The sequence below is a fragment of the Amphiprion ocellaris genome, chromosome 2 (assembly GCF_022539595.1).
Source record: "Amphiprion ocellaris isolate individual 3 ecotype Okinawa chromosome 2, ASM2253959v1, whole genome shotgun sequence".
NCBI lineage: Eukaryota > Metazoa > Chordata > Actinopteri > Pomacentridae > Amphiprion > Amphiprion ocellaris.
In genome coordinates, this window is record NC_072767.1 from 10,134,426 (window position 1) to 10,149,676 (window position 15,251).

The following is a 15,251-nucleotide window of genomic DNA, read 5'->3' on the forward strand; positions in this document are numbered from 1 at the left end:
GTGTTCAAGGGTTGACTGGCTTGCTTGTCACTTGGGTGTATCCAACCTAAACCTGCTGGAGATGGCATATTCGATGCCACTTTAAGTGCAAATCCCCAACAGCCTCCTGCATGGTGCACTGCACTTTTGAGGTGCTGAGCCAGTGCATTCTTAGGTAGGACAAATTTATTCCATCCCTCTTCCTTCCCTTTTGGACAACTCAAGAAAATGAAAGGAAGAAAAATAAGAACACTATTTAAAAATATATATGTGTAAAAAAAATAAATCAAAATACAATACAATAATAAAATGGATTCACTCTCAGATACAACAATGCACAGTGCTAATGTAAAGTTTTGAATTTGGATTTCTCAGAAGATAAGCTTACTGCCTTTCATAGATGAGAGTGATTGTACAGCATTATTACAGTGAGAAGGCATAACTTTCTGTAGTGGTCCAGCAGGTTATGCCAGGGATATGAAGTGGTGTCATAATTTTGAGCAGTTTGTGAATCATCCTTTGGAATGAAGGGGAAGCATGATGACCGTAATCAAAATGCATTCTAAAAAGTCAGAGACAGTGTACAATGGTATCAGGTACCTTGACATACCTAAGGATAGTGTCACTGGCAGTCAAGATTATTGCCAGGATCACTGCTTAAAATAGCCAGTTGTGGATGAAGCTGCAGACAAATGGTTGATGAGATGAGCAGACACAGCAGTTGAAGTTAACATATAGCACCACAGCACAAATTTGCAGCCTACTCTTCTAAGTCCTGTGGTGAAAGTCAGATTGTCACTTTTCTCTTGATGTACATTGGAGGTAAATTATTAAAAGAAATAAGTTCTTTTGAAGTGTGTAAAGTGTGTCAACACTTTTCATAAATGAGCTAATCACTTAAATAGGGTATTTATGTGGATAAACAAATACTGTACAGTGTGCAGGAACAGAATAGAGTAGACACGTATTCATGCAATTATTTTACATACATGGGCATTAGCTTTGATGGCAGATTTATCATTCATTCTAATGTCCTGATGTAGGGTTGACGTTTTTATTTATTTATACATTCATGAATAATCTAATTTACATTTGTTTATAGAGATGTTCATACACAAGTTTGTCAAAAAAGTCTTTTGTCTGAGAGAGTTGCCGTTTGGTGTTATACAATTCTAACCTGTGAATTTTAATTTTGTCTTTGTCTCTGTTCCAGTCTTGGTATCTGGGCAACTGAGAGAACTCTGGAGGAAAGGTGATTGTCATGGCAGTGCTGTCCTGGAGGAAAGGAGAAAATGTTGTGAAGACATTGCAAGAGGAAACATATATTCAGCTTTGTAGAAACATAATGCATGGTCATACATATATATAAATATATATTGTAGTATATTTATATATGTGTTTGTAGCCAGAAGAGACCGCCTGGATGGAAGACAGGTGCTGCTCTTATTCAGCCATTTTACAGCTCCAGAATGAGCTATACCATATGATGCTACATGGCTGTCAGAAATGGTCATTGACCTAAGTTGTGATTTTCAAGTATTAGCAGTGGATTGTTGCAGAAGTCTGGTTGGTCCAGATGAACTACAACCCGGACCGGCCATCAGCATATTGCATCCCAAGAAGCCTGTCGCCAGGAAGGGCTTGTTTCCTTGGGATGGATGTCAGCCTTTACCCCTGTACCTTTGGTCTCTACACTAAATCCAATACAATGCCTATATAAACCTCACCCCCCTGTTAACACCCAGAATGCCCCTTTCCGCTGCAGGTGCTGCTTTTAATATATGCAAGTAAGCCTCCCGTATTTTTTGAGAGATCCTGTTAATATCTAATGTTTCTTTGCACTTTTTAACTGTTATTGATATGTCTGAAAAAATACTGGCTGGAACAGCACTGTTTTTTGTCTCTTCCCACCAAAAGACAGAAGCTTTGTCTTTTTTATTGACAATCATCCGCCTGATCCCATTGAGTTGCTTTGCGAGGCTCATGTTTTTTAGACTGTTTAATTGTGCTTTTTACCCCCAAAAACACAAGTAAGTGGAATATAATGGCTATATTCATGCCTCCTCCAACACAGCATGCAGCGCTAATGTTAGATACTATTACAGAGCCAGGCCCAGTTTAACTTCTACTGGGTTGGGGTTCCTGACAGGGCCATGACGTCAATTTTTCAAATGGCCAAAGGTGTACTATTTTGAGTTGCACCTGCCACAAGGAAACAACACAATAGTAACACAGTAGAACTGAGAAAAGGCAAGGACATACAGAATGAAAATCATATGACAGTGCAGCCAGCCGCACGCTGGCTGCTGAAAGCACTGTGTTGTGAAACTGAGGCCAAGTGTGGTGTGGTACATTCATATTTGCTTGTTACAGCTGCTATTATCAATTGATTAGTTGTCAACTATTAAATTAATCACCAGATGTTGTGATAATATATTAATCACTCAGTAATTTTAAGGTAAAACTCTCTAAATTTTCTGATTGCTCCTTAAATGTGAATATTTTTAGTTTTTTCCTCTATCAGAGTAAACTAAATATCTTTCAGCTTTGGACAAAGCAAGACATTTGTCGTCTTCAGGTTGGAGAGGCACTAATAAATATTTTTCACCATTTACTGATCTTTTACAGCCCAAACCAATAATTGATACATTTAGAAAATAATTAACAAAATAACCGAGGATGAAAATAATGGTTAGTAGCAGCCCTAACGTCTGTGCTTGTATGTGTTTGTGTGTATGTGCAGGTGGGTGCCCGTGTGCGTGTCAAAATGTGAATATGTATATCCACATACTCTGTTTCAAGGAGATGTTGTGCAGATTTTGTTTGTGTCTGAGAGAACCCAGTGACAGGATTTGTACTTGTATGTAGGTTGATTAGAAAGAGATGATAAAGGCACTATGCTATGTTTAAGTTAAAATTCCTTCCTTTTTGGTGTAGTGATGGGACACGTTAGGTTTGTAGAGTCTATTTTTTTTCTTGAAATTGTTCAGCAGGTCATGTGCATACTGATTTGAACTGAGCGGAAAATTCAGGTGTCTTGTCCAGCTCTAGAATGTGTGATGTTCCCTGACAGGTTCTGTAGTGTGTCCCAGAGAAAAACCTTACTGCTCAAAGCTTGGTCTTTTATATCTTGGGAGGCAAAATTATAGCTCTTATTTCAGCCTTGTTTTAGTTGTGATTTTGTCTGACATGTGCCTCTTATTTTTATCCTAAAAATCACGAAGAGGAATATATATATGTGTGCGTGTGCGTGTGCGTGTGTGTGTGCGTGTGCGTGTGTGTGTGTATTTGAAAATAGGTTTGAAATAATTTTGACAAAACAAGACCTTCTCAGTATAACTCAGTACAGTTGTTGTTTTATACTTGCTTTAAAAAAAAGAAGCTCATATATAGCTGATATGTAGCTTAATTGAGAAAAAAATGGAGCCACTAGAGGTTGAGAAGGAATGTTTTTTAGGTCTCATATTTGACTCACTCTTGTTGCTAGTTGTCCTCCTCCTATCTCATGTATTTCTTGTGATTTTTTTTTTTTGTGAATTTCACAGGAAAAATATGAGAAACATATCAGACAAAATCAAAACTAAAAAATGGCTGAAATGAGAATAACAATTTTTTCTCCCGAGCTATAGTCGAGTAAGCTGTAAGCAGTAAGGATTTCCTCCGAGGTAGCTCAACCCCAGCTCAACTTCAGTATGGTTTGGAGTTGAGGCTAGGCGAGACAGACAGTTGAATGAAAGATTGGCTTAGGCCAAAACTTGATAATTTACCACAGCTAGACAAAAATTAAGCATTCACAACTAGCTGGGAAGTTGTTAAATCAGTTGTTTTTGTGTCCAACATTGATGCAACGTTTTGCATCATTACTGTGCTGTTTGTGTTCTAAGCAATACTTTGTTGTAGGTGGTTTTTTCCAGCTTTTGTTTCTCAATAATCTTTTGAATGACATGTATGATCTTAAAATCTGACATGCTCTATTTAAACATTGGGTAAAATCTTCTGAAATTTTTAACATGATTAGAATTTAATTAAATCTAAGCATGAATTTCTCTCTCTGGTAAAACATCTCAAAACCACGTTCATTGTGGTAACAGGAAGTGAGTTTCTGAAAAAAGATTCATAACAGAATCAGATGATTAAAAATATCTATTGATATTTGCAATGTAAAATTCAATGCAAACTAATAGCACATGTGCAGCATGGTCTTTTGATATATTTTATACCATCTCATCTCCTGCTGTTGAGATGAAAACACTAAATATAAGTGAGATTTTTAAGGAATTATATTTTATAATCCATACCATAATTTATCTCTAAGGTTTTGCAAATATAAAGCAGACTATTGACATTTGTTGCTTGTTGATGTAAATCACCTAAAGGACTGGTGTTGCTGAGTTCACCCATCAGATTAAATGCCAAGTAAATTTTGGAATAACTTAATCACAGGAAATTGTCTGCTGGAGTGTATCTGCAGTCTGTGGATGTTACTCCATAATTTCTTTACTTGTGTTCCATATACATAAAGGAGACAAGTTAAGACATTGTTCTTTAACGTGCTAACTGGCTGTTTTCATTACTCCACAAATGTTTTCTGTCTGCCCGGAAAATCTAATGTCCTTAAAGGGAGGAAACAGAGGTTTAAAAGATGCACAGTATAGCTTCAGATCTCAGGCTCTTTGATTCAATATGAAATTCAAAATCGTAAGAGCCAAATCTTTAAAGCTTGGATTTTTTTGGTTTACATCAAGACAAACCCCTTGGTCATGAAACAGCAAGTCAAGAATGCTCTCCAGGGTGCAGGCCTACATGTTTCCTTGTAAATGATCAAGAGAAACTTCATGCGTAGAATCTCAGACAATTCACAATAAGATGAAAACCATGGCAAAACTCAGAAACACAAAAAAGGTTGGTTGCAGTGGCACAAAATCCAAAATGTTTCTCTGGACTGGTCAAACAAAACTCAGGGTCTATCAAAATGAAGGAAACAGTAAAATGTTGAGTAAAAACGCAACATGTCATGTTGCCATCTATCAAGCACGGCAGTACTTCTGTTCTACTTTGACCGTGTCATGTGGCTGCCATTGTAACTGGCACATATTGACATTTACTGACATTTATTGAGGATTTCTTTGCTGACAAAAGCAAAAGGTTGAATGCAGAGGTCTGATTAATTCTTCAATCTTACATGTTCAGCACTATGTTTAAAGGGTTTTAGCCCCCTAACAGTTGTTTCTATGCTTGTGTAAGCCGATTCAAAGAAAATGTATGCCTTGGTGTTTTAATCTGCATTCAAAATTTCATTTCAAATAAGAAGTAATGGCCAAGAGTCCGAAGAATAGATAATGTATTACTGTGTAAATAATTATGGCGTGGACTTCACATCTGTTGAAGAGGCAGCACAGTAGAGTCAATGGAAATATTGGACTCATTCACAGTTTTTCGCTGTAGAAAGCTATTATTCTGGGCAGAAAGCAAACATTTTGGGGATAACAAAAATACCTTTTAAGATTCAGCAAGCAGCAGTGAAAGATAACATTTTGCAACTTGCAGTGTTTTGCTTACAACATGCACCGGCCACATGTGTGGAGAGCTGCTGTGTGTTTTTGTGTGGCAATTCAGATGTGGAACAGCATCTCCAGTCTGATACTGACACACTCACTTACTTTACAGTTGTTGGTTTTTTTCTCTTGTCTCTTTGGATTTATACTTTTTAGTGTCAGTCAGTATTGAGTGTGCCTTTTTTACCCACTTAGGATTTCTTTTTAACTTATGTAAAAGTGTCTCTCATATGATTTTGTGCCACGAAGAATTTGCATATTTTTGGCCCACCATCTATCAACTCTGTATATAGGCAGTCAGGCTGCACCTAAAATTTGCTTTATGTCTTGACTGAATACAGGTCACGTCTTTTCCTTTTCCTTTCCAGAAGTTTGAGATTGAGGTTGAATTATGTAAATTGATGCCTACAATGAGTTTAAATTTTGGAGTGAAAGCTAGGTTTTGGTTTGGTTAAAGTTGGCTTAAAGCTGATGTATGCTGCATGGTGCTGCCCTGGTCGCTGTGTGCTGACCTAAAGAATGCATGGCTCAACCTGATGATACCTCTCCGTTTCTATCCTGCTCTTCCTCCTTCTCCTCATCCTCACTCTGTGCTCTATAATACATCAGAGGGCAGTGGGTGGAAGGGCTGTCCGTTTCTTTGAATTTTAATAATAGCCCTCTTGTTAAACTTCTATTTGCACGATATTTCATAAAACACAGTATGTGCCTTGCCTTTAGTTAAAGAACAATAATACTTTATAGAAAAGTTATCATACTTTTCATGGTACAGCTGATAGCACTTACAAAAGAACAAAAAAAAACTGCATGTGTGATTGCTTGGCATTAACCACTTTAACAGGTACACAGTTTTAGGTTGTGGCAGTGTGCCAACTAAGAAACTAGTTTGAGTGTAAGTGAAGGCCCTCATTAGTTTCAGCAGAGACTGGGACAGTATTTATCTTTCATTGAGCTAAAGACAAAGGAGTTGTTTTTTTGTTTGTTTGTTTTTTTTGCAGTGTGAAAGGAACGATCTGAAAGTTTTGGAAGTAAACTGAATTGCTGTCCCATGGGAGAGACACTCATCATTTTATTCCCTTGTGCAGCAGTTTACAGACACTCAGCCCATTACACACACACAATGCAAACACGTTTTGCCCAGCTTTCTATGAAGCTAGCCTAAACACAGCCCTTACAACACTGATATTAACTCAAGCCCAATTATTCCTTTGCCTTTCATTTTTGTTCTTTTATTCATAATATGAAGTCGCTATATATAAAGGAGGCAGATCGATAACTGTTGCAAGGTTGGCACTGAAGGTTTGTGATCCCACTCCTTTTACAAAACCTTCTTATCATGTGACTCCTATACTAAATTATATAAACGTACATGTCTTTTAACCAAAATGAAATGTTCCTGCATATGGTTATATTATGGCTACTTTTGATTAGAAAATTGCATTTTGCAAAGGTTAAAACATTGGTTCATAAAGTATAGTCTCTCAGTAAGTTAATCCTAAATGTTAGCAATACAAACAAAAGCCATTTTCAGAGATGCTGCACAGCTTTTACCACATCATGTTTAATATTCAGTGATAAATACATGTCAATATATTTGATAGTACTTGTTGCAGTTACAGGTATTTCACAGTATTGTGAATATTTTGTCAGACATTTAACTATAGTGGCACTAATCCAGTTTTAAGGAGACATATTAAACAAGGTCAGGTTAAGACTTGCAGGTTCTGCGGCTCCGTGACTGACATTGAGAACACCATCCATATGCCTGTATGATGACTTTGACATTGTGATCCATCATGTGATAAGATACAACAAAAGGCCATAGATGACACTCACTTTTATATAGTTGCATGCACTTAACACTATTTTAATATAAGTTTGACTTTTATTTTTTTTAGGTATTCCTTAAGTTGTCATTGTTAGGTTGCTTGTAGGATTATAGCTTTTAACACAGCAATGTGTATAAAATATGTACAACATAAACTTATAAAGAAGAGGTATGAAATGTTAAAACTGTTGTGTTCTCCATTTTAATTAAACTCTCTTAAATTCATGACCAAGTTGCAGGGTGAGAGAGCCCATGAAATGGGACAAATTGTAGATGGATCAGTAGAAAAGACTAGCAATATGATGACGAATGATGAGTAAAAATGGTAACAGAAGAGAGACAGTCTTGGTCATGAAGTAAAGTAATTTATTAATTACAATGTACGCAAGGTGTATACCTCTCTGAAGGCTGCACAATCCTCTAAATGTGCTATTTTAATAAGAAACACTGTTAAGAAAAATCTATGAATGACTGTGTCACAAGCACACAGTCACGACAAGTCATAAACACCGATGTGTTGTTTTGTTGTTGTTGATGTTGTTATCACAGTTGGTCCAAAAATACCTGGCCACATTTCAGCTACATAACCGAAACATACTTGCTTTGATCCACAAAAGTTGATTGAAATGTGTTCAGTAGCGTAGGATCAAAAACATAAGCTGGTTGGCAGAAATAACAATACAGACCTTTATATCTACTGAAGAGCAGCAGCAGCTTTGGGTAACGTTGATTTTACTACTGTCTTTAATGTAAATCTTGAAGGCAAATGGCTAGATTATTGGGTATCAGGCTTACTGTTAATAATTTCATATTTGTAATAACTCTCTCAATTAAAGATATTGGGACTGGAGTCACTCCTTAAATAGCATGAAAATGCTGGTGGGTCAGTCTGCCTCAGTACCCCACACCAGACCATCATGAATTCAGCACATTTTTTAAGTGTTACATATTGATTGAGTTGACCATGTGTAAAATCTGGGATCATAAATAACATTGGTTTTTGAGTTACAAAAAAAATCTTAAAGAAAGGCGGGTTCATGTCCATTTTTGGATTGTTTTCTTTGCACCAATCTATAGAGCAATATTTGAAGTGCCATAACTTGAGAAATAATGTAGCTAGAGTCCTGAAATTGATATATACATCTGGTATTCAATGGTACAACCTTTTGATAGAATAATACAAACCAGTTATTTGATGGTGCTAATTTGGTCAAAATATGTCCATGTTTTTTTTCACCATCCACAAAACCTGCATTGTTCAGTCTAAGAGGCTGATTTTTCTCCCTGTCATTGGTACCAGTGGGAGCTTTAAAAATTAGTAGAGAGTATGGTGCCAGTCAAAAGCCTACTTTAAGAGACGAAAAATATCGAAATCACATTTTTTGCATTTAAGGCCAATATTTCAACATGCATTGAGCAGGTATAATCGGTGAAACCACGCCAACAGTAGTCCCAAGAGTTCAATATATTGTTAATGTGCTTAAAAAAAAAAAAAAAAATCATAGTTTTACAACTCATAGTGCTTCAGATAAATTTATGAAAAGTCATACCATAAGTAATTTCATCAGTTTATTATCTATATATTTTTACTTTTTTTTGATCAAGATCTGCTTTAACTCATTATAACCTTGCTAGCATTTTTAAAAAAATAAATAGTCAACTCAATCAATATTCATCATTATATATATTTTTTTTAAAACTGTCAAACTGAAGATATCAGGAGTGAACTTTTTTTTAAATTTGATGAAATGAGGTGGAATGATAATGATACATCTAAGTACTGATAAAAACAGTATCTGTCTTAAAATGTTTAAACATTATGCACAGAATTACTCCATGATTAGTCCATGACTGATCCTAAGTTGTGACATGGCTGTCATTAGGTGTTGATTATTAGTAAATATTCTACAGGAATGAAAGTGAGAGAAAAGTGACTTTTGGATCTCTCTGGTTTGAACATTCCGGGTGTACGGGGTGGACACAACCCATCCATCCATTATCTATACACCGCTTAATCCTCATTAGGGTCGCGGGGGGGGCTGGAGCCTATCCCAGCTGACTCGGGCGAAGGCAGGGGACACCCTAGACAGGTCGCCAGTCTGTCGCAGGGCTACATACAAAGACAAACAATCACTCTCACATTCACACCTACGGGCAATTTAGAATGATCAATTAACCTCAGCATATTTTTGGACTGTGGGAGGAAGCCGGAGTACCCGGAGAAAACCCACGCATGCACAGGGAGAACATGCAAACTCCATGCAGAAAGATCCCGGGAAAGCCGGGACGCGAACCAGGGACCTTCTCGCTGCAAGGCGAAAGTGCTAACCACCACGCCACTGTGCAGCCGGACACAACCCAGTAAAGACAAAAATCTACAACCAAAATTTGGATTGAAATCACCTCTCTCCTACAGTAGAACAAGTTTTGCAAGATGTGAAAAGGTTAAGGATACTGTATGGCAAATATTGTGGATTACAGTTACAGCTTTGTGGTTCTTTGCCTCTTTCAGCTGATGACCAAGATTTTGAAATTTTATTCTGAAAGCTTTTCACTATTTACCTCAAGCTTTACAATTTAAATTTTCCCTTGTAGAGAAAATGTTTGCACTGTTTAAAGGCAGATAGCTTGAAAGAAGTGTAGTTTGGTCATTTTTTTGTATGTAAGCCTCTTGGCTTTCAGGATAAAGTGTGAAGTAGTGTGGATCCCCTTCATTTTTTCTCTCTATATTGTTCTATTACTGACAAACATCCTGACAACAGAAAAGTCTCAAAGAAAGCAAAATAGCAGCAGTTATACCCAGCCTGCTGAATGGATAACTAATCTACAGACCTCTGAAGATGTGTTAGCTGTCCTCACTCAGGTGAAAGTGTTTTAAGCTTGTGTGATGTCTACAAAATGTAATAGACATATTTCATTTTCACAAATAAAATACCACAACCAAACAAAAACTCCCCAAGACATTGATGTTAATTCATTAACAATAACAGAATTTGCTATGTTCAGATTATTTGAAAATCCCCAAACTCAAGTCGTTTTCTGTCTTCTTCTAGGGTGTGCACAATGTTTGGCATTTAAATGTTTCACTTTCTCTGCTCTTTTCAAATAAACCAGCAGGTTAACAGCAACTAAAAGGACTACCAAAAATACAAGCCAAAAAACAAGCATTGATTGTCATTTTGGTGCTTGGTTAATTTGAGGTGTTTCTAAGCAGCACTTTGCTGTACAGACTGTATCCTATACTACATGACTGTGCAATAACCAGTGTGGGTCCTTAGATGACAAGCCATAAAAGACAGACCTCTTTCAAGGTTGCACTTGAAATTAATCCAAGTGCAGCTAAAGTGCTAAAAGCTTTTTAGAAAGGTCATTGTAGTCACCAAATGAGCGGCTTATAGAAACAGCTAACAGTTTCTTGCATTATGTTGTCGTGATCCAGTGTCTTAATGATGAGTTTCTTTATCTGATTTGTTTTTAACATCACATAATGATTTCATAAACTTTTTTGTGGAAGATATTTTGACAAAACCCAGAATGCTGGTGATGTCTGAATCAGTTGCTGAAATCCAGAAAGGCATACTCCAATTCCTTCTTTTGTTGCTGTTGTCATGTCAGACAGCTTTCACTCAGCTGTTTGAGAAGGGCTTAATCTTTAGTCATCTCTAATAGTTGTAGGCTTCAGAGCTGAAATGCAAATAATCAGTTCACACACCCATTATACACTGATCAGGCATAACATTATGGCCAATATCACAAGTGGAGTGAATAACGCTGATTATCTCTTCATCATTGGTACCTGTTATTAGGTTGGATGTATTAGGCAGCAAGGGAACATTTTGTCCTCAAAGTTGATGTGTTAGAAGCAGGTAAAATGGACAAGCGTAAGGATTTGAGCCAGTTTAACAAGGGCCAAATTGTGATAGCTGGACAACTGGATCAGAGCATCTCCACAACTGCAGCTCTTATGGGGTGTTCCCAGTCTGCAGTGGTCAGTATCTATCAAAAGTGGTTCAAGGAAGGAACAGTGGTGAACCTGCGACAGGGTCATGGGTGGCCAAGGCTCACTGATGCACGTGGGAAGGGAAGGCTGACCTGTGTGGTCCAACAGATGAGCTACTGTTACCCAAATTGCTGAAGAAGTTAATGCTGGTTCTGGTAGAAAGGTGCCAAAACAGTGCATCACAGTTTGTTGTCTATGGGGCAACATAGCCGCAGACCAGTCAGGTTGCCCATGCTGACCCCTGTGCACCGCCTAAAGCACCAACAAAGGACACGTGATCATCAGAACTGGACCACAGAGCGATGGAAGACGGTGGCCTGGTCTGATAAATTACATTTTCTTTTACATCACATGAATGGCCGGGTGCATGTGCGTCACTTACCTGGGGAACACATGGCACAAGGATGCTGGTGCTTAGTAATGTCAGTTGTATTATATTCACAACACAATCGCATTAATTCTGAACTCCATATATCATATTATCGAAACAAATAACGTGCGGCAAGAGACAGTTTTGAATATAATACATTACATGGCTTGAAGGATACATAAACAGGAAGTAATGTGTACATATTATTCACAGATTTAGGCTTTGATTCAGCATTGTTTCAGGATTTAAGTTGTTTAGGAACAATCTGTTAAATAAGTATTAACAGGAACAAATCATTGTGTACTGGTTATTAGCATATATGAACTAATGTGTTATATATTAGTTCCATATTGACTATTTTTTTGTGTATTTAGTTATTTATGCATCAATTAGCACTTCCTAAGATAAGTATTTACAAAATTATGTACCTTCCAGATACAGTTTAGTGTTGATCAAGATACTACTGGTCCCACTTGATGCTGCAGAGTTGGAAGAACCAATCTGAACACAGCTGAAGCTGCTAAGCTGATAGGACTGTATTTTTGCCCTGATGGCTGACTGAACAATCACAAGTCACACTAAAGTTTGTGGAAATATGCACAATAGTTAAGGTGAATTTCTATAAAAGTACACTATCAGTGATGTAGTATAACATATAAAAAAAAGTATTTTAGTCTTAAGTTCCTTCTAGGTTTTCCTTTACTTGGTGGTACAAACCAAGTGCTGTGAAGACCACAGTCATTGTCCAATAGCTTGTAATAAACAAACACTGTCTTTGGGCAACTCTTTTTAAGATACATCACACAAGAGTCACAACTGCTTTTTGATTGTGAGAAGGGGGTTCTGTTTAGCATGGTGAACAGTTGCACAGCTGTGACTAAACAGTTGCATTGCTGGCAGTGATTCCTGTTTTCTAGTTTAGCAGCTGAATTTGATCTGATCTTTGAATGCTGTGTGAGACTGCTGGATATCTAAACAATTAGATCTTGGTTTTGAGGAAAATATTTTCACAGAGGGCTCTTTTCTATTAATTATGTGATTCAACACTCTACCTTAAAGCTGCTGCTGCCTGAAAACCTCCAGTTATTTGATAACCCCAATATGTTTCTTTTTTGCTGTTTCTTACTTAAATTACAACTTGCTTCTTTATTTTTTAACGGTCCTTCAGAATCCTTCTTGTAGTCCAGAGTCGCAGCAGATTGGAAAATGTACTTAATTACCGATAATCTGATTGTAGAACTGCAAATTTTCCTGTGCAAGTGATGCCATACTATGTCATTTCTGTATCTTCAGGTACATTGCTACTGCACAGTTTGTGTGCACTGACAGTTTGCAATGACCGAAAGTGTTGATTCTTAGAGATCATCTGTATGTAGTCAAGATTTTTTCCATCATGACTTTTGAGATACAATAGTAAAGGAGTGCTTTACTTTCTTCCAGATATGTATCCCTTACAACAGAGAGCATAGGTATGAATGGATTCCACCAGTTATTACATGATCACAGTCCACAGGCCTTTTTGATACATAAGTAATTGCATAGTAAGTAGTAATTATTTGTTTTAATGAAGTCTGGAGTAACAACAATATTGCTTAATTTAGTAAGAAATAATTCATGAGGTACTCCAAAACCTGAAAATAACAGACAAGGTTGTGGTGACGCAGAGCAGAGTCCACTTCCATGAGTCTTTTATTGGCTATATTGAATATCTCTGAATTCATTATTACCTATGTTGGTCACATCCTTACAAACACATTAAAGTAACCCATTAGCACTATTGCTATGGTTACTCATAGTATAGTCTCACAAAGGACTATACCAGAACTTTCTTGTATTATTTGACTCAGTGACCTATCCTGAAATACTGTTTTCACACCAGCCAATGAGAAATGTTCAAATGGCATACCAATATAAGAAAATAATAGTTGAGCTAGAGGTAACTGTATTATGTTCAAGATTAGGAGAGCTGAAGTGCAAACATTAACTCAGACCTACATGTTTACTGTGAAAAATGGCTGCAGTTCTGGACTGGATGTAATTTGTGGCAGCTTTAATAAGACTCTTAAGCACTTAAGTAAAAATTGCAAGGTCAATTTTTCTGCAAATGTCAAATATCAGCCTTTCTTTGCATGTTGTTCGCAAAAGTTCTGGACTTCCCTGTGGTTGGAGTTTCTTTTCCTGTCTGAATGTATCATAGTTTGAGTGATAGCAGTCTGAAACAGTGTTTTTGAACTATTCATCTGTTGTGGAGGATATTAACATCTTTTGAACCATATTTAGCCATTGCTAATCAAAAAATTCGAATGAATTCATTACTTGAAATGAATATGTTCCCTATGCAAAATATACCATTAATAAACAAGCTATACTGCAACTCAGCTTTCAGACCTCATGTTTGTTCATTTCATTCTTACCTGCTTATATCCTAATAATCTTCACTCTTAGTGGAGGTTCCAGTAGAAAGCATTCTAGCCTTGGTAGAAGCATGGTGGCTCTGGTACAAGTAAGACAAGAAATATGATCTGGCAAATTCAATTTGAGTAACAGATACAACAGTTTTAATGGTTATCTGTTGTAGAAACACCTCAGCCATTTTTCATACTTTGAGAAGAGTGTAATAGATATGTGGAGGAAAAAACACATGTTGACTAGCTATCTGCTGCTTGAAAAAAAATTAAGAGAAGTATATATTGTTCAACCTCCACTAAAAAAAAAGTTACACGGGCCACTGACGGAAACTCACGTGCAGAGCAATGAGACACGGCAACAGAGTATAGGCAAAATAAACAATTTAAAATAAAGACAAAATACAAAACTAAAATACTACAGTTCGACCTAGTTGCACTACAACAGAAGTCAACTCGGAGATAACTGAGGCAGGTCCCTCTAGCGGGCTGGCAGAATAACTAACACCAGAATCAAATCAGAAAAACAGGTACAGAACTAACCCACGCTAAGTACTGCCAAGGTAAGAGAGTGAAACGAGATATACAAAAGCCAAGAATAAGTGGAGGCTAGAAGTTCGGCTGAACTGGATATACAAAACACTAGCGATCTAACAAATAGAAGGACTGGCTTCGGAGATCGAGTTGGAAACTTAGCTGGCAACAGATGACAGAGGGGGGAGTGGCATGTGGCTGGCGGCAGGGCAGATGTAGACGCCGGAGAGATTGACAGGTGTCGTGCCAAAGTAGTTACCCACGATAGAAAGTGTATCAACTGCCGCGGGAGCGCGCATGCATTCGGAAGGGTGGAGCTAAAATTCTGTGTTTAGATATTAGCGTAGTTTATGAATAAAACAAAATGTGGATTGTTACGATCATGCTTTGACTGTCAAACATGTTTGGTAATTTAGCACATGACATTTCAACCTAAATAAATGCTTTTGCTATACATCGCGTGTTGCCTAATTAATAATATTGATAGCGCTGCCTAATAATGTCTTTTCCTTCTCCTTTTTGTAATGAAGTGTAAGCGATCACCCTGCTGACTAAACGTAGGCCCAATACTCTTTGGGTG

At 37.2% G+C, this 15,251-nt stretch overlaps 1 protein-coding gene across 7 annotated transcripts in view; it reads left to right on the forward strand.

Moving 5' to 3' along the window:
* The window catches only part of nfic (nuclear factor I/C), a 99,621-nt gene extending 85,511 nt beyond the window's left edge, over positions 1–14,110 (forward strand). For all 7 annotated transcript variants that reach the window (XM_055005144.1, XM_055005160.1, XM_055005149.1 and 4 more), the window contains one exon: positions 1,193–14,110. In XM_055005144.1, coding sequence (XP_054861119.1) covers positions 1,193–1,317 — 125 coding nt within the window. In that variant the 3' untranslated portion in view covers positions 1,318–14,110. The remainder of the gene's footprint in view (positions 1–1,192) is intronic.
* The last annotated feature ends 1,141 nt before the right edge of the window (positions 14,111–15,251 follow it).